Here is a 23,129-nt window from a genome sequence, read left to right as displayed (position 1 = left end):
CAGCTGCAAGTAGGCCTTGACACAATAGACTGTAATAGATATTTCTCCTGGAGGAGGCACTGTCATCTTCTATCATGTCAGTAATCCTTGACCTGCTTTAATCTTTATGCAGTGATCTTGTGAAGTATCCTTTTGTTAACTGTGAGTCCCCATCCATTCAGCTTATGATATGGGCCCCCAGCACCATGATCCTTGAACCCCTATCCCTGGCAGTACAACCAGTACTGTATGACCTGAAGCTGGAGTGGGCTGATTGTAGTTGGGAAGTACTTTGAATGCAGTAAGCACCAAGGAGGGGATGAAATTGTTTAGGGTGGCACAAGATTGTGTAAATACACTTAGGAGTAACAGGATAACATTTTAGACTGCAGAATAGTCTCCCAAGGGAAGTGGGACATAAGGCCTGTAACATAAAGTTAAGTTTGGCCAAAGTCCTGGAGAATAGACTGTATGGAGCAATCACATACTGGCTCTCAGGGTTGGGGGAGATAGGCTAGAGGCATGGATGGAATATAACTGGCTCGGAAGGATTAGATATGTAATTGGTAAATGTCAGTTTCACCACATACACACAAACCAATTAAAAACTATTTCCGTCGATGATGATCAAAATGTACAGATAGGCAAAGTAAGAATAATGCTGCTTGAGAACTTCTTAGTTTGATTTTAAGGATATTTATTTTGTATATTTTGCCATGTGCTGTTGACAATTTGTGTTTTAATGATCAGAAAGATAAAGATTTATAAATCTCAACATCTACTGAGATTAAATTATTATTGTCTGACCCCCTGTTTTCTGAACCTCCCGGTTTCCTGCAGCTGTGAAAATTTAAATTGATAAAGGTTGAAAATTTAAATTGATAAATGAATGTTCAAAGTTATAAAAAAAATTAAAATCCAGTTCTGCCAACCCTAAATAGAACTGTTTCTTTCCATCTCTGCTTTCTATAATTAAGCACCAACCCACTGGGCAGTTCAAACTAGTTCTTCTACTCTGATGGGCCACAATTGTTTTTAATCCTCCCTGTTCCTAGTTCCCCATATCCTGCTAGACAGAAGCACCTTGCCTTTGGTTGTAAGGGTGGGTATACAACCCCATCCAAGACCTGTGAGCTGGTCATCAGAGAGCACTCGCTGAGCAGACAGGAATCACTCTCTCCTCTTGCAGCTTAAGGACATTGCTTCTGGGAGGCACTTGAGCTTTCCTGATGGGGGAACAGCAGTTCTTGATTGCTTTTTGATCCTAGCTGGCCTGCTTGGAAGGAAGCCATGAGGACTGCTCTCAGGCTTGTTTATCTGGCACTCCATTTACCTGCTCTTAGCCAGCATGCTGTGTAATTCTTCTGCTACCCTGTTTTGTTCTAGGCTCTGAGTTTGATAGCTTTTTTTCTTTTTCTCTCCTTTCAGTTTACAATTAAGCCATTGGACAAAAAGATCGATGTCTTTAAATTCAATTCATCAAAGCTGCGTGTGAATAAGCTGGTAAGTTCGAAGGCACAGTGATTTTATTGTCTGTAGCTTGAGGAAGCTTCTGTAGGCAATGTGAGGGAATGTTCTTTAAGGGTTTTCCTTATTCACACATCTTGGCTACTGTCAGAGGTAGCACACTTGACTTGAGGGACTGCACATCTGATCCAATGTTTTGGATCCAATCAAGAATTTATAGCCTCTGAGAAAGGGTGGGGGGAAGAGTCAAGCTCCTTCATGGAATTTCTCCCCATCTCTTCCACTGATCTCTTTTTTTGAGCCTTCTGGTTACATCTGACCTGCGCTGTAAATACAAAATTCTTCTCATCTCCCTCGTTCCCCAAATGTCCTTTTTGCTTCTCCTGGGCTTCCCCTTGCTGCTCTGCTGATGTATTTCAGGATGATCACAGTGTCTAATAGAAAACACTAACTGGTCTGTGCTCACTCAGTACTCAGCCTCTATCGGGACACATCACTTGAGTTGTGACAAGTGGTTGTCTGAAGAGAAGAGACTAACTCATATCCATTGTATTCATGTACTTATGGCCATTTATGCAAGGTGGAAAAAAGTCACTCACTTTAGACATTATTGTCTGTTTTGACTGTAAAGTTTACAGCCAGAAAACCACGTAATAAATCTAGAGCCAGATTTTCAAAATTGGTCGGTAGCCAGCAGCGCTTCTTGAGGCATCCTGACTAGTGACCAGACTTTCAACAGCACTCTGCATCAGGAGAACAATAAGAGCTGCTGGCTCTTGAAAATCTGACCCAGAATCTGTAATACCTATTACTCAGCTGTACTCTCTAGAGGAGAGTACAGTATATTTTGGGTTCTTTTGGGGGTAGGCAGAGGGATTTCTGTCCTGACTCTGCCAACATAGTCTGCCCTGTACCTACTGTAGACTCAGGAAAGGTACTGTTACCTTACCAAGGCAGGGCCTAATCCTTGGGCCTTATAGAATATCAGAGTTGGAAGGGACCTCAGGAGGTCATCTACTCCAACCCCCTGCTCAAAGCAGGACCAATCCCCAATTTTTTCCCCAGATCCCTAAATGGCCCCCTCAAGGATTGAACTCACAACCCTGGGTTTAGCAGGCCAATGCTCAAACCACTGAGCTATCCCTCCCCCCTTATACTTATTGTACTCTCCTCAGTCTCACACTGATGTAACTTCACTGTACTCTAGTCCTGATTTATGCCAGCACAAGTGAGGTCTGAATCAGGCCCTTAGAGATGAGTCTGAGGGAGACTGTAGTTTTCACCTACCCCTTAGCTTTTTCCTACCATTCTTCCCACCAACTCAGTTTCAGATCATTCTCCTCTGCCCCTAAGGGCTAGAATCAACTACATTGCTCCACAAGTCATGCAGCAGGCATGGCTGAAGGCCTCCAGCGAGGCTGTGGTTCTGCTCCAGACTGGTTGGTGTAAGTGGGTTGAATGCTGTGCATCGGGTAGCCTTTCTGTCTTTTCATCTCCCCTCCTTCCCGAGAGTGAAGATATGTTTCTTATGGTACCTCATCCCATAGTGCTCCTTTAACCTGGAGGGGCATTTTGATCCAGCTCATAGGAAAATGCACTGGGATTTAGAAGACCCGGGTTCCATTTCTGAGAGTAACTCACTTTACCTTTCTGTGCCTTGATTTCCCCATCTGTAGAATGGGGATAATGATACTTTGTAAAGTGCTTTCAGATCCATGGATGAAGGTGCTATATGAGCACTAAGTATTAATAACTCTGGTCTATGTGCTGGCAGTACAGATCATGTCATTTAAGTATGTATGTGTTAATTTCTTTCTTTCCCCTTATTTTTGGCTGGAACAGATTCTTCAGCTTTGTATTGGAAACCACGATCTATTCATGAGGAGGAGGAAGGCAGACTCGTTGGAGGTCCAGCAGATGAAAGCACAAGCCAGGGAGGAGAAGGCCAGAAAGCAGGTGAGAGAGACCTTGTAATACAACCCAGATGTGAGCTAAAATCAGAAATATAAATATACCAGGAGGGAACAGAATAGCACAAAGCACCAGGTGTGCAAGGCAGGCCCTGCTGAGCAGCTCATCTAGTAGCCTGCCCCGTTACTACATGTAGTTCTTACACTTCGGTATGTGGGCTGATGGCAGAATGGCTGACAAGTCACCAGACTACAGGCTCGGAGGTATAAGTAGATGGGGAAAAGGATAACCTGTGCGCATGGTACATATGTTTGCATCCATCCCTACCTAGCCCTGTTGCAGGAAAGTTGTAGTGTCTTGGGGAAGTTGATTGTAATTAAGGCAGGAGTTGTGCTTTGCCATTGCTTTGTGCTCTCATTTCCTAATTAGATGGTGATGGAATGCATGCTGACATTTCAGGGCATGCAGCCTGCATGCTGATTTAGTCCTGGCCTCTATCCGTCATAGGTCAGGCGGCAGGAACAACACATCGCAGGCACCAGCTTGTAGCCAATGAGAATATATCAGCAAATTGGATTGTATGAATCATTGTTTTCTGTTCATAGACCTTTTCTACTCACTGAAACCCACACAGCTAATCTGAGTGCTGCTGCTTAGAATATAAATGTTTGTTTCTGGATAAGCCACTAGATAGCAGCAGTATCAGCAAGCTGTACCAAGAGACTTTAAACGCAGATGTACTGCTCTTGGATTCAGACATGTCTACTGGGATTTATTGCAAAGGATTGGGGGTTAGAACTGAGTACCTTGCCTCGCCTTCTACTATGCTCTGGAGTGCCATGCAGGAGACCTGTGTCCAGTTCTCCTTTCAAGGGCAGCACCCTCGTCTTTGGTTGGGAGGAGAGAATGCTTGCATCTAACCTCTGTGCCTCTGGCCAGTATAGGAATGGTGCTGGCAGACTAAAAGGAGCCCCAGGCAATCCTCCTTGAGGTTGAGGATGATGAGTAACCTGGAATATTCAGGAATTAGTGGGGAAGGGGGCAGTGTTTGGAATTTGATGGGCTCCTTGAGGGATATGGAGGATCTGTCTGAATGAAGCCAGGAAGAACTGAGAAGCCTTGGGTGACTGCCTGGTAGGGATTCAGGGGCTTGGGAAGAGTTACCAGGGAAGTGACCACCTGGCTCTGGAGGTGAGGGGTGGGTACATGTTTATCACTGACTTTGCGATGAAATGGGTAGAGCTTTTGCAAGTGGGGCCAGAGGAGGAGGAATAATACCTGGCTTATAGCTAGGTTTCAGAGTAACAGCCGTGTTAGTCTGTATTCGCAAAAAGAAAAGGAGTACTTGTGGCACCTTAGAGACTAACCAATTTATTAGAGCATAAGCTTTCGTGAGCTACAGCTCACTTCATCAGATGCATATCGTGGAAACTGCTGCAGACTTTATATATACACAGAGAATATGAACCAATACCTCCTCCCACCCCACTGTCCTGCTGGTAATAGCTTATCTAAAGTGATCATCAGGTGGGCCATTTCCAGCACAAATCCAGGTTTTCTCACCCTCCACCCCCCCACACAAATTCACTCTCCTGCTGGTGCAGCAGGAGAGTGAATTTGTGTGGGGGGGTGGAGGGTGAGAAAACCTGGATTTGTGCTGGAAATGGCCCACCTGATGATCACTTTAGATAAGCTATTACCAGCAGGACAGTGGGGTGGGAGGAGGTATTGGTTCATATTCTCTGTGTATATATAAAGTCTGCAGCAGTTTCCACGATATGCATCTGATGAAGTGAGCTGTAGCTCACGAAAGCTTATGCTCTAATAAATTGGTTAGTCTCTAAGGTGCCACAAGTACTCCTTTTCTTTTTGGCTTATAGCTAGTGCTTTTAATCCATAGATCTCAAGGTGCTTTGCAGAGGAGGTCAGGCTCACGATCTCGTTTTACAGAGGGAAAGTGACTTGCCCTAGGCCACCCAGCAGGCGTGTTAATTAAACCCAGGTCACCTTAGGCACAGTCCAGTGCCCTCGCCACCAGGCTATATAAGAAATGTGGAGATTTGCCGCCTTCCCTTGGATTAACCCCCTTTATTGTATCTCGCTGCCTACACTCTAGGGTTACTGTGTGAACTGGCTCCGAGCAGTTTGCTCACATCATGAACCCTGAATGGGATCCTGATCATAACAAGTGGTGATTGATGAAGGGTACCTTTAGTAGAGAGAAGCACCACTGTAAAAGCAATGGGTGTCCTGCTTTCAGAACACAGCCAGTGCCTGAGGATAACAGGGAGATGGCTTGCTTCCTTGTTCGGCTCATTAAACTCAGTATGTGGCCTGAGTAATGCAGTGATCTATACGTGTAACCAAGGTACTGTATTTATAATGGGCCCATCACTGTGCGATCTGAGTACTAAGAGGTGGTGAATTGACTGGTTTTGCAGTTCCCTTCCACCGCTTGGTTAGCAAAGGGCACAAGTTGTACAGTGTGCAGCTGCTGCCTAAACTACTGACTGCCGGGTGCTTTCAGGGGTAGTACAGGTCCTGCACATTCTCCTGGGAGCAGGTGGAAGGGATTCCGCTAGATTAGGTTGTATCGGAGAGGACCTGACTGGCTCTTTCTCACGTGTACCGTGACTACTTGTACACGGTGAGAGGAGGTAGCTTGACGTGTATCGGAATCTTACTGTTGGTAAGCATACACTTTCTGGCCTACCCATTAAATGAATAGAATGGGGAAGAACTTCCAGTGCATTAGGTTTTAGCTGCTGTTGTATCTGATGGGAAAATAACAAAGGTCCCTGTTTGAATTTGTGGTTTACAGTGCTTGTCATCCTGGGATCACAGAGTGTTTCACACACATTAATAGGCCTGTCCCCTTTTGGTAGTGAAATATCACTAGTTGACAAATGGATAAGTTGAAGCAGAAGGAGGAGATCATACTCATCCGAGTGCTCTCCGACCCGCAGACAATATTCCCATCCTGTCCGTGAAATGCACCATACCTAGGGAATTGTAACATGGTTGGTGGGAGGCCCCGTCCAGTGTAGGGCGAGTGTGTGCCGTCTCTCTTAGGGTTGTAGGTTAGACATAACCTTAGCCTGAGTCAATATACTTGCCGTTCTTAGCAGGGCAATGAGGCCTAAAGGCAAAAGTCAGTGTACTTGCCTCTAATAGCTGGGCAGTGCGGCCCAACGGCCAGTGTCAATAGTCTTGCCTCAGTTGGCAGGTCAGTAAGGCCTAGTGGCTAAAGTCCATAGGTTCGCTCCTCTTAGCAGGGCAGTAAGACCTAATGGCCAAAGTCAGTAAATTCATCTCTGGTAGTGAGGTCCAGTGGTCTCAGTCGGGAAGGGGGCCGCCACGCACAAAAAGGGGTCACCGGACCCCAGCCCAGGCCCCTGGTTGTGCCCGGAGTGCGGGCCACTGCATCAGCGTGGGGTTCAGACTGAAACATGCTGTATCAAAATTCAGGTTCACTAACCAGGCCACTATTTAGTTGCTCTTGGCTGCTTCCTATTATAGTTTCCGCTGCTGTGGTCTGGGCATCTCAGCTGTCTCCGGGTTCCCTAGCCTGCACTGTCCCCGACAACTCCGGACTCTGTGGGGCCTCTGAGGGTAGCTTGGCGTTTGCCTGGGTTTTGGTGTCTGACTCCCATGGCTTCGGGCTTCAGCTGATCCTTGGCTGGAACCGGTGGTGTCCTTCCTCCCTGGCAGTCAGAAGTACCTGAGCTGAGCTGCTCCCTTTTATACTAGTGCATTTGGAGCATGCTCAGTAGAGTTGAGAGGGTGTGGTTAACACAATGTAGTGTTAACCCTTCCCTGTCCAGTGTGGGGCGAGTGTGCCCCATCACAGGAATACACTGAACGTTGGTTATTCTAATATTTGTCATTTCCTTTCCTTCGTCTCCTCTCATCTCCCTAGATGGAACGACAGCGGCTGGCTCGAGAGAAGCAGATGAGGGAAGAGGCAGAGCGAACAAGGGATGAGTTGGAGAGGAGGTTGTTGCAGTTAAAGGAGGAGGCGACAATGGCCAATGAGGCTCTGGTATGTCTTTATGGTGGTTGTTCTCCAGTCACTGCAGACGTTTGTGACTCCCTTTGCTGAAGTCAGCAGACATGCAGTGTGCATTCTGGGGCTATTCGTAAGCCCCGGCTGGTGAACAGTGATTAAAAAGACAGATGGGTCAGCTGAATGGTGTGGTGCAAGGGCCCTGCTATGACACCGTCTGAGTGGAGGATTAACTGGAGGCAGAGAGCCTGAGAGTATCAGAGTCTTGGTTGGGAGCTTATTGCACAGTGGCCAGAGCACTGCAAGGATTGTGGAAATGGGGAATTTGTGCACATGTGAGTCATAGTAAAAAGGTGGGGCAGGGGACTTAGGGTCCCTACCACAGGAATCTTGGACATGTCAGGGTGGGGCCTTGTGCATGCTGACACTGCTGTATATGTTGGTTCCCAGATGAGATCTGAAGAGACAGCAGACTTGCTGGCTGAAAAAGCCCAGATCACAGAAGAGGAAGCCAAGCTGCTGGCTCAGAAAGCAGCTGAGGCAGAGCAGGAGATGCAGCGGATCAAAGCCACGGCAATCCGGACAGAGGAAGAGAAACGGTTGATGGAACAGAAGGTCCTGGAGGCAGAGATGTTGGCGTTGAAGATGGCAGAAGAATCGGAGAGAAGGTCAGAGGGAGGAACCCTACACCTGCTTCCATGCTCCACTTTCCAGATCTGCCAGTGAGATTGACCAAGACAGTATCCTGGGGTCACAACTTTATACAGGCCTTCCAAACGGTGTGCAGTGAGCCCTTGGTATCTCAGACACCTGTGAGGGCTAGTTGGCCACAAGACTGAGCTGTTTTCTTTCTTTAGGCAGCTGTGTTCGTCAAAAGTAGGCTTCTGCTGAATGGTAAACGAATGCTAATGTACATATTGGGCCTCCCTGATTTTCTTGTATTTGAGCCTGATGCGGAGAATTCTTATGAGAGAGATGCAATGAGGAGAGAGTGACTAGGAGAGGGACTTTCAGCTACTGGCTTCAGTGAGTGGCTGGAATATAGTCTTCCTTTCGAACTGCCCATAGGTCTCTTCTTCCCTGGCTCTTCTTGGAGCACTAACTAGAATGTGCAGACATTGGCTCAGATTATCTGAGCTGTAGGATCAGCCAGAGAAACACCTGCCGTATTCTCCAAAGTATTTGGCTCCATTAATTAATAACACTGGAGTTTTTTGCTTCTGGATATTAAACACAATTCATCATTCTCGCCCTTGCTCTGGCATTGCACTCACAGATCTCTCGCCTTCCTGACTAGTCACGAGGCTTCTGTTGCATGTTGGGCCTGGGGACCCTTTGTGCCAGAGTCCCTGTTGTGTGTTATTCAGAGCCTATGGTATGCCAGAGCTCTTGTCACACGTTGCATTTCGTTAGTGGGTGAACTAACTTCCTCCCTGTTATCACTTATGAGTGCATTGGGCTTCAGCCCTCTCGCTTGTTCAATAGCTTTATCCCCAGCCATCCCTTCTCTATCTTGAGCTCCTTGTAAATTCTGATGGAGCAAAGAAGGCTTCCCTCTCTCTCTCTCGTCATCTTTCCTTTTGCTTTCTACCCAGGGAGTGTCCTCAGGAGCTGCCATACATCAAGGATAAATGGTAGTGTTAGAACCCTTTGGCCCTGAGATTGGCATGTTAAAGTCCATATAGGACTTTTTGGGCATTTTCTTCTGTTCCTTTTAGACAAACAACCCTCAATAGATGATTAATATTCAGAAGACCAAACCTTCTGCTCCCCAAGCCAAAGTTTCCTACTTCTGCTCTGATTTTGATCACTCACTGTATTCCCAAGTTGTCCTCCCAACTCCAGCAGCTTGACCTTATTGTCCAGGTGTCAGTCTTTTTGCAAATGCTAACACAACATCCAGATTTTAGCTCTTGCCCTTTTGTGATGTGGATCTCCTGCCGCTTCTTTGTTTGGGTTCTCCACTGCCCTGTAGGCCTGAGACCTGATTAGCCCCTCTCCCACCCCATATTAAACAAGTCTTGGGTGAAACTCGAAGTTCACCACTAAAACTGGGGGGGAAAAACCCTTAAATTTAGGGTGTCCTAAATTGAGCAGGTAGCAGCCCCACCTGCAGTATCAGATCCTAGCTAGAAGGAGAAGACCTGGTAGGTCATCTAGCCGGTCTTCTCCATCCTTGGTAGTTCAGTGCAGATTTGTTTTCTTCAGTATTTGTCCAGTCTAGTTGGAAGGTCTCAAGTGATTGGGTTTCCACCATTTCCCTTTTGGAAATTATTCTTCAGCTTAATAGATCTCATTTCCGGATAAATCCCAATCCCCGCTACACCCACACTTTGGTGTTGCTCCATTTTCCCTTCTCTGACTTTCATCCCACTCCATTCCTTCCCTGTCCATCTCTGATTTAATATTTGTCATTGTTTGTTACTGTGCATAGGGCAAAGGAGGCTGATCAGCTAAAGCAGGATCTTCAGGAGGCTCGAGAGTCTGAGCGGAGAGCAAAGCAGAAGCTCTTGGAGATCACCAGCAAGTCATCCTACATGGTAAGAGTGTTTTGTATTTCAGCTCCATTTTTTTCCCAGGAAGAGGGCAGCATCCACTTGAGGGCTTTGAAAGAAGTTGGGCTGTTTTCCATAGTGCCACCTCCTCATCAGGGGGGTTATGAGACTACTTTGTTGTGGAACTCAGTAAGGGGAATTGCAAACTATTTCCTGTGCTCCTCAGCCAAGATCCTCAGATCTGGTGGTCTGCAGTTTAGCAGAGAACAGACTGCTTCACTCTGTCTCCCATCTACCCTTTTTCTTAATACAAGAACAATGTGGTACAAATGAAATTGAAAAGACAACAGATTTAAACTGAATAAAAATTGTGTTTTGTTAACACTGTGGAGACAAATATAAAGTATTGAGGCCAAGGGCTTAGTAGCATTCAAAATAGGATTAAACACTTGTGTGAATAAGGGCATCCTCTGTTTCCTTATATCAGATAAAAATTGATCAGAACCTATAAACATATGCTCCAGGGCATTAACCCAACCTCCCTGTGTTCAGGAAGAAACTTCCCCTGTGAGAGATTACTCTATAACTGCTAAAAGAAAAGGAGTACTTGTGGCACCTTAGAGACTAACCAATTTATTTGAGCATGAGCTTTCGTGAGCTACAGCTCACTTCATCGGATGCAACTGCTAATAACTGCTAGTAAGAGGATTGCACATCTTCCTTTGATGGATCTGGTACTGGTTGCCATTGAAGACCAAATACTGGGTTAAATGACAGTTGTTCTGATCCAGTCTGGCAATTCCTTTCCTCCTGGCTTTGCTTCTTTTGCTGTGAATCTTATTGGGACCTGTGAATGCCATCAAGTGATCTCTACCCTGCAGCATACACCTGGTGGCCTTGCTATCCATCCTGTTGTTTTAGTCCCAAGAGGTGGAAGATCGTAGCTTGAAGGGATGTGAATAGTTTCCACAGATACATCCCATCTTGAGCAATTACCAAACCTTTCACCATTTCAATTTTTCTTTGAAATGCCATCACCTCAAGTAAGTATTTAAACAAGCAGCATGAAGGTGGTTAGAAGTAAATGACTTCTCGTCCACATTTTCCAAAGCTATCTGCAAATGATCAGAAACTTTTAAGAGACTGAGGAGGAGTACTAGTGGCACCGTAGAGACTAACCAATTTATTTGAGCATAAACTTGCATCTGAAGAAGTGAGCAGTAGCTCACGAAAGCTTATGCTCAAATAAATTGGTTAGTCTCTAAGGTGTCACAAGTACTCCTTTTCTTTTTGTGAATACAGACTAACACAGCTGCTACTCTGAAACCTGTCATTATTTTAAGAGACTGCAATGATTAAATGTCTGATACTTCCAGACTTAGGGCCCCTCCACTGAGTGCTAGTTGCCTCTCTGCTTCATAAACCTACTCTTTGAACACAACTAACTTTTTACTACACTATGGACCAACAGGCTGCTGGAGTCCAATAACTCTAATAATGACTTTGTCGTACCCAGATGGTGGAGGATTGTGATTTGCAAGCCCAATGGTCATATCAGCCAAGTACCAACAGCTGTGAGGAGATTGCAGCTCCAAGCTCCCTCAAGCTGGTGGGTCTGTCCTTTGTTAAACCCACAAAGCAGAGACTAGTGAGTTCTCTCCTCTTCTGCACACACGCCTCTGTCTCATTCTGTGCTAATTAGCAGCCAGCGTAGATCTATTTTGCCTATAGAATGGAAGTATAATTAAGGGGAAGATTGTTGGACAGAATCAAGCTTCACTCCATCCCTCCAGCTGCATCTGTCCTAGAGGCATTGAATAGAGAATTGTTTTTCCTGCTGTGTTACGTTGCCTTCCTTCCACATCCCCTCCTTTCCTTAGAGGCAGGGGACCTTCTCCCACCAGAGCTCCCAGTATGGAGAAAGAAATGGAATGCCTCACTCTCCTCCTCAGTTACATTGCAGAGGTTCCCTGTGGATTTGCTGGTGCTCCTGCTTCTGCCCTTTGGGTTAACTCTGCAGGTACCAACACGTCACACCAGCTCAAAGGCTGCTATTTTCCAAGGTGCCAAATGTCAGTAGTATGCGAGTATGGCCATTGTAATTTCATAAGTACAGCAATACTTTGCTATGTACATATTTTTAAAGCTCTCTCTCCTGTCCTTCCGTTGCTGTGCCTGTCTGTTTTGTTTTTCCCATGCGGTCTCTCTCTTGCTGCGCTGCTCTGCTCTGCTGCATGTGTGTTCCAGGGCAGTCAAGTGATATGTACTGAAATCCTGTTCTTGCACATTGCTTCAGCGAGCTGGCTTCTGGTAAGTCCTCCTTCCCTGCCAGCATGCAGAGGGACCCAGCTGGGCAAGAGCCTTCAAAGAAAGAGAATAAGAACATAGTGGCTTAAGGGGGATCAGGAGATGTGTCCCTCAGGTGAATGGTAGCTCTGTCTAGTACACAGTACAGTACCCAGACTTCCTCTCTCTGTTAATCAGCCTGTCCCACTGAACATATTCATTCTTGTCTCATTCCTGTACTTTGGTTACGCAGTCCCTCAACTCCAGAGCCGGCAGGATCCAATACCTCTGTGCTGCCTAAGGAAGGAGAGGAGGAATCATAGAATATCAGGGTTGGAAAGGGCCTCAGGAGGTCATCTAGTCCCTCCCCCTGCTCAAAGCAGGATCAAACCCCAACTAAATCATTGGAGGAGGAGAGCAGGAGGTGGCTAGGCTACAGAAAGGACAGGAGGAGGCTGTTACTATTTTTGTAACTCAGTCTTCCATGAAACAAACTGGTAGCAGATATGCTTTATAAAAGTTGCTAAGTTGTTCTCAGAGCTCTTGAAGCCCATGGCCAGTGTGCTTTTAGGTTTTTTTATGTTACCAAGCAGGGAGAATTAGGCTTATTTAGCGCCAGTATGTGAATTTGAGTCTCAGATCAGCAGGAGTAGGAGGCTTCTTTGCACCATTCTTCAGTGACTCAGTTGGGACTGATTGGCTCCAAAGGGAGTTGTTATCAGGTTCCCATCAGTGGGAAGGCAAGAGGGTCTCTACATAGCTAAGGGGGGAACCCCCTTGAGGCTCTGAGAAGAGCGTGATGGATCCTTTACAATCAGTGATATGCTTTTCAGATGCTACTCTTGATCTCAGCTCTCAGCAGCTGCCTTCACTCCCTCTCCTTGCTTAATGATCTACCCCAGCCCTTTGTTTTTTTCCATTCATGGTACCTCTTGTATCTCATTATTTCAGTGTGCCCTCAGCCTACTTCACTTTCCTTGGATACTGAACACTCCAGGCAGTTCTAAATATTGTCTACCTTTCTTTGATCCTTTTAGCATAACCAGTTCTCCTGTGCTTGCCCCAAGTTTTCCAGCTGGCAAGGACAAAAGATGATGGCAACTTACAGGGCATGACTGTGACATGGCTTTGTCTTCATTCCTTCTGCCAATCAGTGTCTTTCATGCCTTCAGGCACTTAAACCTTACCTCTTGATATGTTTATATTAATAAATATAGACTAACATGCAGACTGTTAGTCTATATTTATTAAGTGCAAGAGACTGGTAGTGCAGCATTAAGGTTGTGCAGTTAAAATCACTTCAAGGGAGGAAAAGCAAAAGTTCTTCGAGTGATGTCCCTTTTTGTGCTCCACTTCAGGTGTCAGTGAGGCCCAGCACCGTCAACTGGAGATTTTCGGCAGCAGTGTCTGTCGGGGCCATGTGTGCATAGTAGTGGTTTTGTGCTGCTGTTGGCACCTTGACTAGTGCACGACCTGACCCCCTCAGTTCCTTCTCAACCATCCTCAGCCTGAGACAGAGCTCTGGGGAAGTGTTCCAATGTCATCTTCTACAAGAAATAGTTTAGATAAGTTAGTTGTATACTTAATAAGAGATTAGTTAGTTCAAAAAAACTTGTTTTCTTACTTCATCATTGTTCGCCCTGGGAACACTCAACTGCCTGAATGATGCTTGGTTCCCCAGGCTTTAAGAGTTGTGGCCCCTGCCGCAAAGCGATGCCGCCGGTCTCCAATGGATACTCCTTGTGTTTCCGATGCCTTGGTGAGTTGCACAACCCTCAAAAGTTTGCTCACTGTAGTAGTCTCAAAGTGAGAACCAGGTGTGACCATGATCTCCACCTCAAACTGATTCTTATGGAGAAATCGCTCCAACCGAACCGGGACAACAGACCTCCCCATCCACTTCGGAATCAACTAAAGACAAGGCTCAGTCCTCGACAGTTTCGAAGAAAAGAGTATCGACCTCTCCGCAGAGAGAACCACAAAAAAAGAGACTTTCTCCTGACAGGTCGCTGTCCTTGGTTCTGACCACCACACAGGTGAGCACCTTTAAGGCACTGGGCACCTCCAGCACTGTCTGTACTGGGCCATCTGCTGAGTCCAAAACAAGAGACACGGAGTCAAGGCATAAACATAGACATGCCTCCTCCACGGCACCAACCGCAGTGGTGTGAGAAACTGCACAGAGACCCTCGCTGACAGTCATGCCGCCACCACCCGCGCCATCGACTTTGTCAGCATCGATGGACAGAGTCCAAGATGGTGCCACCCACACAGGCTAAATCGAGCTGCAAGACACTGGCTCACTCTATGGCTCCATCTAAGACTACATTGTCGGTACCACAAGTACTGCAAGCAATGGCATCACAACAATTTCTCAGTCAAACAGACATTTCAGCCTCCTCAGTACCTCAGTCCCCCTTCTTCAGTACTGATGGCTCTCCAGAATGCATCGCCACAGACCAGCCTATACTGCCTGTTGCACCATCAGTGCTGAGTGACGAAGAGAATGACGAAGAGGAGGAGAGTGCCTTTTCTTCGCAGCATTCCTCCCCTACAGAATGCGGAGTAGCAGGGGGACCCTTTACGGTCTAAAACTCAGCATAGGCACGCAGTCCATCCATGGTATAGACAGCCCTGGATGTGTCCCCCTATGCCAATCCCCATGCAATGGCCACCCTAGGCCCCATAGGCGGCATACAGGGCTCATGATATCTGACCAGTATCTCCACCTACAGGCGAACTCAGATCACCTCCACCATCCCCCAGTCCACAAACCTCAGTAGCCGAGGAGAACACTGAATAAGAGCCCTCTTCATAAGAGCGCTGACAATTGCTCTTCATCGTCAGATGAAGCCATTATGCCACCACCTCTTACTGTGGCATATGATTTCAGTTTCAAGAACTCTTCAAAAGAAATGCATTGAGCAAGGACAGCCCCCTGGAGGAGGTCCAGGACACACAGTACAAACTATTACAGATTTTACAAACCTCGTCCACCTCTAAGATCTTCTTGGCCATAAATGACACTATCCTGGAAACAGCAGAGAAGGTATGGCAAACACGAGCTACCATCCCACCAACGTGCAAGAGGGCAGACGGGAAATATTATGTGCCAGCCAAAGGAATGGATTTACTCTTCTTCCACCCAACCCTCTAGTAGATGAGGCAGCAAACTAACGTGGCAAGCATCCACATTACAGGTCCACTCCACAGGACAAGGACCACATGAGGCTCGACCTCTTTGGGAGGAAAGTCTATTCCTCAGCAACTTTGCAGTTCAGAGTAGCCAATTACAGTGCTCTCCTACAAAGTACTACCACAATAATTTTGGCAAATTATTTGAATTTATCAACAGTCTGCCGGAAGAGAAGCAGGGCCAATTTAGAGCCATATTGATGGAGGGACAACTGGCAGCCAGAAAGGCCTTGCAAGCATCCCTGAACGTCGCTGACACAGCAGCACAAGCAACAGCTACAGTGGTGGTCATGTGTAGGGTGTTACGGCTACAATCTTCAGGAATTCCAAAAGAGTTGCAAGTGAAAGTAGAAGATCTCCCTTTCGATAGGGAAAAATTATTTTCCACCAAAACCAATGAGGTCTTGAGCGACTCTCTGCACACTGGGTATTTACACACGTCCCATCAAACGGAAGCGCTACCAACCATACCCACAACATAGAGACGCATCATTCCAGAGACCCTATGAGACGCAAAGACAAAGACTGAGACCATCTCTGGCTACCAACAGTCTCATCACAGCTGACAGTGAACAAACAGTTTTGAAAGATTGGTCCAGGGTCTGAACAACCTCCCCCACCAGACAGCACCACTGACAAATACATCTCGCTTATTTGGCCATCGATTGCGACCGTTCATGGGCAACAATCACCATGGACTGTTGGGTCTTAGAGGTCAAGATTGGCTATGCTATCCCCTTTACCTCTTGCCCACCCACCTTACTCCTGTCCCCATCCCTCTTCAGGTACTCTTCTCATGAGCACCTTCTATGACAAGAAGTAAACCATCTTCTTCAACTTGGTGCTGTGGAACTATACCTCTGCAATACAGGGGGAAGGGTTTCTACTCCCATTACTTCTTAACCCAGAAGAAAAACTGGGGATGGAGGCCTATCCTAGATCTCAGGATGCTCAACAAGTTCGTCCAATCCCAGAGATTCAAGATGGTCACACTAGGTATGAGAATACCTGCGCTGGAATGTGGGCACTGGTTTTCAGCCCTCAATCTACAAGATGCATATTTCCACATTACCATACACCCAGCTCATAGACAATTCCTGCAATTCACAGTAGGAAGCAACTACTACCAATACAGGGTTCTACCCTTCGGTCTTTCCACTGCACCAAAGGTCTTCTCCAAAACTCTCAGGGTAGTTGCAGCACACCTTTGCAGACAAGGAACAGTGATTTTCCTGTACCTAGACGATTGCCTCTTGAAAGGCCCTACCCAGATGGCAGCGACAGAGATCACCCAGAGAGCCCTCACACTCTTCCGGAACCTAAAACTATAAATAAACATACAAAAGTCAACCCTTGTGTCCGTGCAGCAGTTGGACTTCATCGGGGTGCACCTTGATTCCATACAGGTCAGAACGGCACTACCAATGAACAGATTCATGACAATGATCAACCTCATCTCAGTATTCAACACTAGTCCACAAATCACTGCATGAACCTGCCTGTAATCATTAGGCCATAAGGCAGTTACAACCTTCATAGTAAGACACACAAGACTGAAAATCTCCAATTGACAGCACTGGGATGCACCGACATCTGAAGTGGAGCACCCACAGGGATACACATCTTGAAGAACCTCAGTCACCACACCAGGTGAGTAACCTTTTCTTAAACCGCCTCAGTTTAGTAATCACCGTTTGCGCTGGGAATTTCTCACCTTCACTCGTTAAAAGTTTCAGAGTAGCAGCCATGTTAGTCTGTATTCGCAAAAGGAAAAGGAGTACTTGTGGCACCTTAGAGACTAACAAATTTATTTGAGCATAAGCTTTCGTGAGCTACAGTTCACTTCATCGGATGAATTTGTTAGTCTCTAAGGTGCCACAAGTACTCCTTTTCTTGTCACAAGTGTAACCTAGGTTTACTGCAAATGAGAGACGTGAGATGGGAAAATATTTCCCCCAGATTTGAAGCTGTTGTGCCTGATAGCACTTTGTGTATAATTGGTTTCACTGTTCTTTGCTCCCTATCCATTCTCTGGTGCATATGATCAGTTAGCCTGTTCTTCACCTGCTTAGGTGGCTCTTCCATACAGCAACAGTGAAGAGAGGGAGGATTGTAGTTGTATAACCACAGAAAGTTGGCATGGGAGCTCAGCAGATGTAATATCTGAAACTACTGTTCAAATTTGTAAAACTTGTAATCTAGTAACTTTTTGACAAAGTATTTAAGGGCAAAAAAGGAACCATTATCATCATCTAGTCTGACTTCCTGCATAGGCCAGAAAACTTCATACAGGTAAAGCTGTCCAAAGTGCCTAAGTCCCACTGAAAGTCCATGAGATTCAGGGTCTGTCTACACTGCAGTCAGGAGGTGTGACTGCAGCAAGTGTAGACTTACACAAGCTAGCTTTCAGAGTAGCAGCCGTGTTAGTCTGTATGTGATCTAGCTAGCTTGAATAACAATAGCATTGAAGCCACGGCAGCATGGGCTGAACAACGCTTCTTAGGACACTGGGTATATACCCAAGCAGCTAGCCCACGCTGCCATGGCTTCATTGCTATTGTTGTTCAAGCTAGCTCGATCATGTCTATGCATGCCGCAGTCACACCTTTGATTGCAGTGTAGACATACCCTTAGGCTCTTCAGTCACTTAGGCACTTTTGTCTATTTTGTCTCTCTCTCTGAGATTCTGGAATTTAGAGTCACAGGTGTCCCTTTGAAGAGTCTCACAGCAATATTAACTTGACTGCACTGCACACAAAAGCAGCAGGATAAGCTGTGTGTTGGAAAAGAAACAGGAGTAGGAAATGGTATTTACATTGCATGCACAAAGTGGGTAAATTAACGTAACCCTTGTGCCAGGCCAAGCATCTAGCTTCAGCTGCCTTGTTCTCACTGCTTTTGCTTGTACAATATGTTCCCATTTCAGCTCCAGTTCTTCAGGACAAATGAAATGATGTCTCACTGGATTTGCTCATTGCAAGTGAGGGACAAGCTCCTATTGACTGTGAAGTTTATGCCTATGGCAAGGGAGGGAGGGTTATTGTGCAGAGTAAATCCATTGCTATCCCATCAGACCTACTGCTGCCAGCCTTGGACTAGCTATAACAGTCCTTGGATTATCTTAATCTAGGGAGCAAGGGAGGGAGACCAAGCACAGCATTCTAGTCTGTGAAATTCGCAGACAGTTCCTGCCCTCGGTCCCAGAGTCAATACACACAAAGCATGGCCTTATTCTTGACAGTTATTGTCAAACCTCCCACCAACCTGTAATCCTTTAATAACACCTTTTGCTATGATCCCCCAAGACAAACAAAGTTGGGGCAGGTCAGCCTTTGGCTAGGAGACCTTAAAGGAATAGTGTGTGCAGGAATTGGTGTTGGTGATTTTAGTACATGGCACTCTTTCCTTTGAGTCAATAATGGGCCGGTTCCTCAGCATAATACTAGAGGATGGTGTGTGAGAGATGAGGTGCCATCTTCCAGATGAAGCTTAAAACGGATGTTCTGGCCAATTGTGACAATTGAATATACCATGGAACTTTGCAAGGGTCAGGATGTGTTGTGTCTGAGGTCCTGGCCGATTTCTGATTTGGGTAATTCCATTCTGCCACCCTTTTCTCTGCACTTCCAATTGATTCTTCTGTCATAGAGGGTTTTGTACTAGCACCCTTTGCTTCCTATCCTTAACTGGTATGCAGTTTTACTGTTAAATAGCTGCCGAGTTTCACCCCAGAGGCAGCTGCCTTCCAGCAGTCTTTAGTGATCCTTGTATATATATTAAATAAAAATAATACCTAGCTTTTATATAGTGCTCTTCTTCAATAGATCTCAAAGGTCAGTAGTATTTTCCCCATCTGTAAAATGGGGATACGGAGGCATGGATAGGCAAAGTGACTTGCCCAGGGTCACTCAGCAGGCCAATGGTAGAGCTGGGAATAGAACCCAGGTCCGTTGAGTCACAGTTCAATTCTCTATGCACTGGGCCATGCTGCCTCTCCTAAAGCGCTTAAAGTGTTAGAAATCCTTCAGCATGAAAGGCACTATGTTTAATATAAGTAGTTATCTTTTATTTCCACTGTGGCATATGCTAGGTTCTTCCGATGGTTTTGATAATGAAGGTATGAGTCACATTGTCCCAGCAATACTCTCAGACCCCTGTACACAGTAAATGAGATACTTTCTTGATCAATGTCGTTGGAGGCAGCATAACGTCCTTCAAAAGGGATGCAGTGAATTAGCACATCGCCAGCATTGTCTATGCAGTCAGTGAGCCAGCTCTTCACTAAAGCACAATTATGTAGCTTCTTGTATTACAGGATCAGCCATTGTCTTATCTTTTTAGCTTTCTGCTACAGAATGCTTCCAGATAGCAGTGGCTGTGTGTCCAAAGATGATTAATCTGTGCTTTCTCTTTAGCAGCCCATGAACTCAGGTATGACAGCGCTGCCTGCTGACCTGCCAAGTTTCAACCTCATCAGTGAGAGCCTCTCCTTTGACTTCAAGGATACAGACATGAAGAGACTTTCCATGGAAATAGAGAAAGAGAAGTATGTAGCTTGCTTCAACAGTCTGTGTGCACAAGTCAGAATAGTTCCTTGTCTAGCACAACTGAAAATGAATGTTGTTACGCCTAATGAATTTGGCCTATTGTTCTGAAATGGTAGATCTCTGATTGGTGGCAATGTGAGGCAAAATGGGAAGGCCTCAACATTTCAATCTGCTGGAGCAGTCCAGGCATGTGGTGTAGTTGTTAAGAAACTTAGTCTCCTGTCCTCCAGGATGGGTTCTCTATGTTGCCCTGGTGGAATCCTGATTCATTGAGACGAAGAGCTTAGCAGGATTCAAAACAGGTTTGAACAATGAAACCTGTTCAGTTACCATGTTAAAAAACGGATGGGATATACACTCATCTGCTGTGGACATGAGCTAGCTACTAACTTCTTGGGATTTGAATGAAATTTCCCCTATAGTCTGGTTAGTCCGTAACTATCCATTCTGGGATTTCTTGAACCTCTCAATTATCTGGTGCTGACCACTGTTGGGGTGAGAGATTCAACTAAATGGACCACACTCTGATACGGTATGGCAGTTCCTATGTTTTTACCGTATATGGGAAACTTGAGATACAGAGAGATTAAATGACTTGCCCAAGGCCACAAAGGAGAGGATTAGAGCTGGGATAAGATCTCAGGAGTTTCTAATTTCCAGTCCAGTGCTTAAATCACTAGATCACATCATCCCTCTCTAACCACACAGCTCAAATGATAAGGACAAAAATATTCTGTCTGTGTTGATCCACTGCAGGAATGTCTGCACTCTTCAGGTGCTTGGGTGCAGTTCGTAACAGGGCCTCACGCTTAGCAAGGTAACCGGGGATGTGCTGGTATTTTGCAATCTCTGCATGCTTGGCCATGTGTTTATTGCTTGGGTCTCGGTACTGAGTCACAGTCTTGGTTGCCTAGAGTGTGCTAGGCAATGCATTATGGGAGACAATTAAGGTCAAGAGTGACTAACCATTTTAGGGTTCAGAGTAGCAGCCGTGTTAGTCTGTATTCGCAAAAAGAAAAGGAGTACTTGTGGCACCTTAGAGACTAACAAATTTATTTGAGCATAAGCTTTTGTGAGCTACAGCATCCGACGAAGTGAGCTGTAGCTCACAAAAGCTTATGCTCAAAGAAATTTTAGTCTCTAAGGTGCCACAAGTCCTCCTTTTCTTTTAACCATTTTAGATGCATCAGTTTTTGGGGTCCTTGACACCTTAAGGAGACCTATATTTGAGACAGTGCTGAGCCCCCACCCTCTAAAAATCAGGACTCTTTAAGACATTTTAAGGCACCCAAAATCACTAGTCACTCTTGGTAAATCTGGCCTAGATGAATTGAGAACTTCATACATTTTGGTAGACTGGGTTTATAAATACACTGTAGCGTAAAACAGCATTGTTCAAACCGGTAGCTCTCATTGGAATTGCAGAGGACTAACCAGCATCATGCTGCAGCTACTAGCAGAGATGCGGAGGTGTATAAACATCATCTGGCCATGCTAAACTGGCTATTTTTTCATACCTACATGACATAGTTTTGCTCTTGAATTGGCTATCTGGCATCTATTTTTAATAATGAACAAACTGCTCAGTGTAGTTCATTGAACAGCATAAACTAGTGTAATCAATTTCATGCTCTGGGCATGATGAAATTAAAAGCCCCTATCAGTTGTCATGGAACCACGTAACCACAAGGCTGTGTATTATGTGTGCCAGAGTGGAGTACATGGAGAAGAGCAAGCACCTGCAGGAGCAACTGAACGAATTGAAGACCGAGATTGAGGCGCTGAAACTGAAGGAGAGGGAGACAGCGCTGGATATACTGCACAACGAGAATGCTGACCGAGGCAACAGCAAGCACAACACTATTAAAAAGGTACCCAGGTTCCTACCTTGCCCCTGATGAAATCTTCCTATTTTTTTAAACAGGGCTTAGACTTTGCTCAAGGAGTCAATAATAATATTTTGATTTAGGTGTTTGTCCATGAATGCTTAATCCAGACCACGATTTAGGGAGACTCTGTACAAGAACTCTAGGTAGCTCAGACTGGTGTGTGTGTGTGTTAGTTACAGCTTGTCTTCACTATGGGGGTAAGTGAACCTAAGTTATGCTACTCCAGTTACGTGAATAACCGTAGCTGGAGTCGACATAGCTTAGGTCGACTTACCCCAGTGTTGTCACTGCGCTGTATTGATGGGAGATGCTCTCTGGTCAACATACCTTACTCTTCAGAGAGCTGTACCGGAGAGTGCTCTGCCGTTGATTTAGTGGGACTTCACTAGATCCGCTAAATCTATCCTTGCTACATGGATTGCAGCAGCATGGATCTTCCCTTAGTGAAGACCAGCCCTTAGTCTGGGAACTAGAGAGCCAGGAAAAAACACAAGGGTCTCTTTTTGTCCAGCAGCTTCAATAAAGCATTTTGTTTATATTCATCACAGCTGACTCCTGTCTATTTCCATGCTGTGAGAGATACTACACTATACATTCCTGAATTATGGATCCTAGGTGGAGAAGCCTAGCCTGGATCTAGGCAGCCAGTAGTCTCAACCCTTCCCATCTCATGGGAAGACAAAAGGGGGCAGGTGGGTGTGTCAGGTTGACTGGTCCTAAATCTTGTAAAGCTTTAAAAACTCATAGTAAGATTCTTGAATTGCACCTATTCCATGAGGTAATTGTTCATTACCCCTTGTTTCAAGTCACTATCTGGATCCAGGAGCTACCTGTACTTGGCCAAAGGATTTAAAATGACTCTGCCTTACTGGCATCAGCATTAAGCAAATGAAAAGATCCCAGCAAAACTTATCCCTTTTTAAAAACTGATCCAATTTCTTCTGTTGCTGAGAAACTCTGCTACTCAATCCCCCCAACAGGGGAAATTTTAACAAGGGGCTGATTTTATTATTATTTTTATTATAATGGGAAATCCAAACATAAGGAGTGGCTTCCACCCAGGCTTTCTTACAGTCTTTCTTTTGAAGGGTTTAGAACTCCTAAGATGTGCCAGAGGCTACAATTTAAAGGGGACAATGCCAGTGTTAAAAGTCACACTTTAAAAATTAGATCTTCCCTGTGTTACTAATCCCACCTGAAAGTATTAAAACAAAGCATTTCAATGTTCTGATTTGCTCTGCCTTTCACCATGGAGTGTTTGATTTTACTGTCCCAACTGAATGAGAACAAAGAGTAAAATAATCTAGCAGTTTCACTTCCTAGTTCTCCAGTTCTAGCCCTATGCTGCCTGGGT

General features: G+C 45.5%; 1 protein-coding gene across 8 annotated transcripts in view; it reads left to right on the top strand.

Moving 5' to 3' along the window:
* Positions 1-23,129, top strand: part of NF2 (NF2, moesin-ezrin-radixin like (MERLIN) tumor suppressor) — a 95,417-nt gene that overhangs the window by 53,722 nt on the left and 18,566 nt on the right. For 2 of the 8 annotated variants that reach the window (XM_073313220.1, XM_073313221.1), the window contains exons 9-16: positions 1,408-1,482; positions 3,289-3,402; positions 7,277-7,399; positions 7,814-8,085; positions 9,798-9,903; positions 18,266-18,319; positions 19,755-19,885; positions 21,598-21,757. In XM_073313220.1, coding sequence (XP_073169321.1) covers positions 1,408-1,482; positions 3,289-3,402; positions 7,277-7,399; positions 7,814-8,085; positions 9,798-9,903; positions 18,266-18,319; positions 19,755-19,885; positions 21,598-21,757 — 1,035 coding nt within the window. Of the gene's footprint in view, positions 1-1,407; positions 1,483-3,288; positions 3,403-5,473; positions 5,720-7,276; positions 7,400-7,813; positions 8,086-9,797; positions 9,904-10,739; positions 10,837-18,265; positions 18,320-19,754; positions 19,886-21,597; positions 21,766-23,129 lie in introns of those variants that run through there. The other 6 variants (XM_073313225.1, XM_073313224.1, XM_073313223.1 and 3 more) reach the window with 5 other exon arrangements.

The sequence above is a fragment of the Lepidochelys kempii genome, chromosome 15 (genome assembly GCF_965140265.1).
Source record: "Lepidochelys kempii isolate rLepKem1 chromosome 15, rLepKem1.hap2, whole genome shotgun sequence".
Lineage (NCBI taxonomy): Eukaryota > Metazoa > Chordata > Testudines > Cheloniidae > Lepidochelys > Lepidochelys kempii.
The sequence above is the reverse complement of the archived record's forward strand: the minus strand, read 5'-3'. Positions and strand labels throughout refer to the sequence as shown.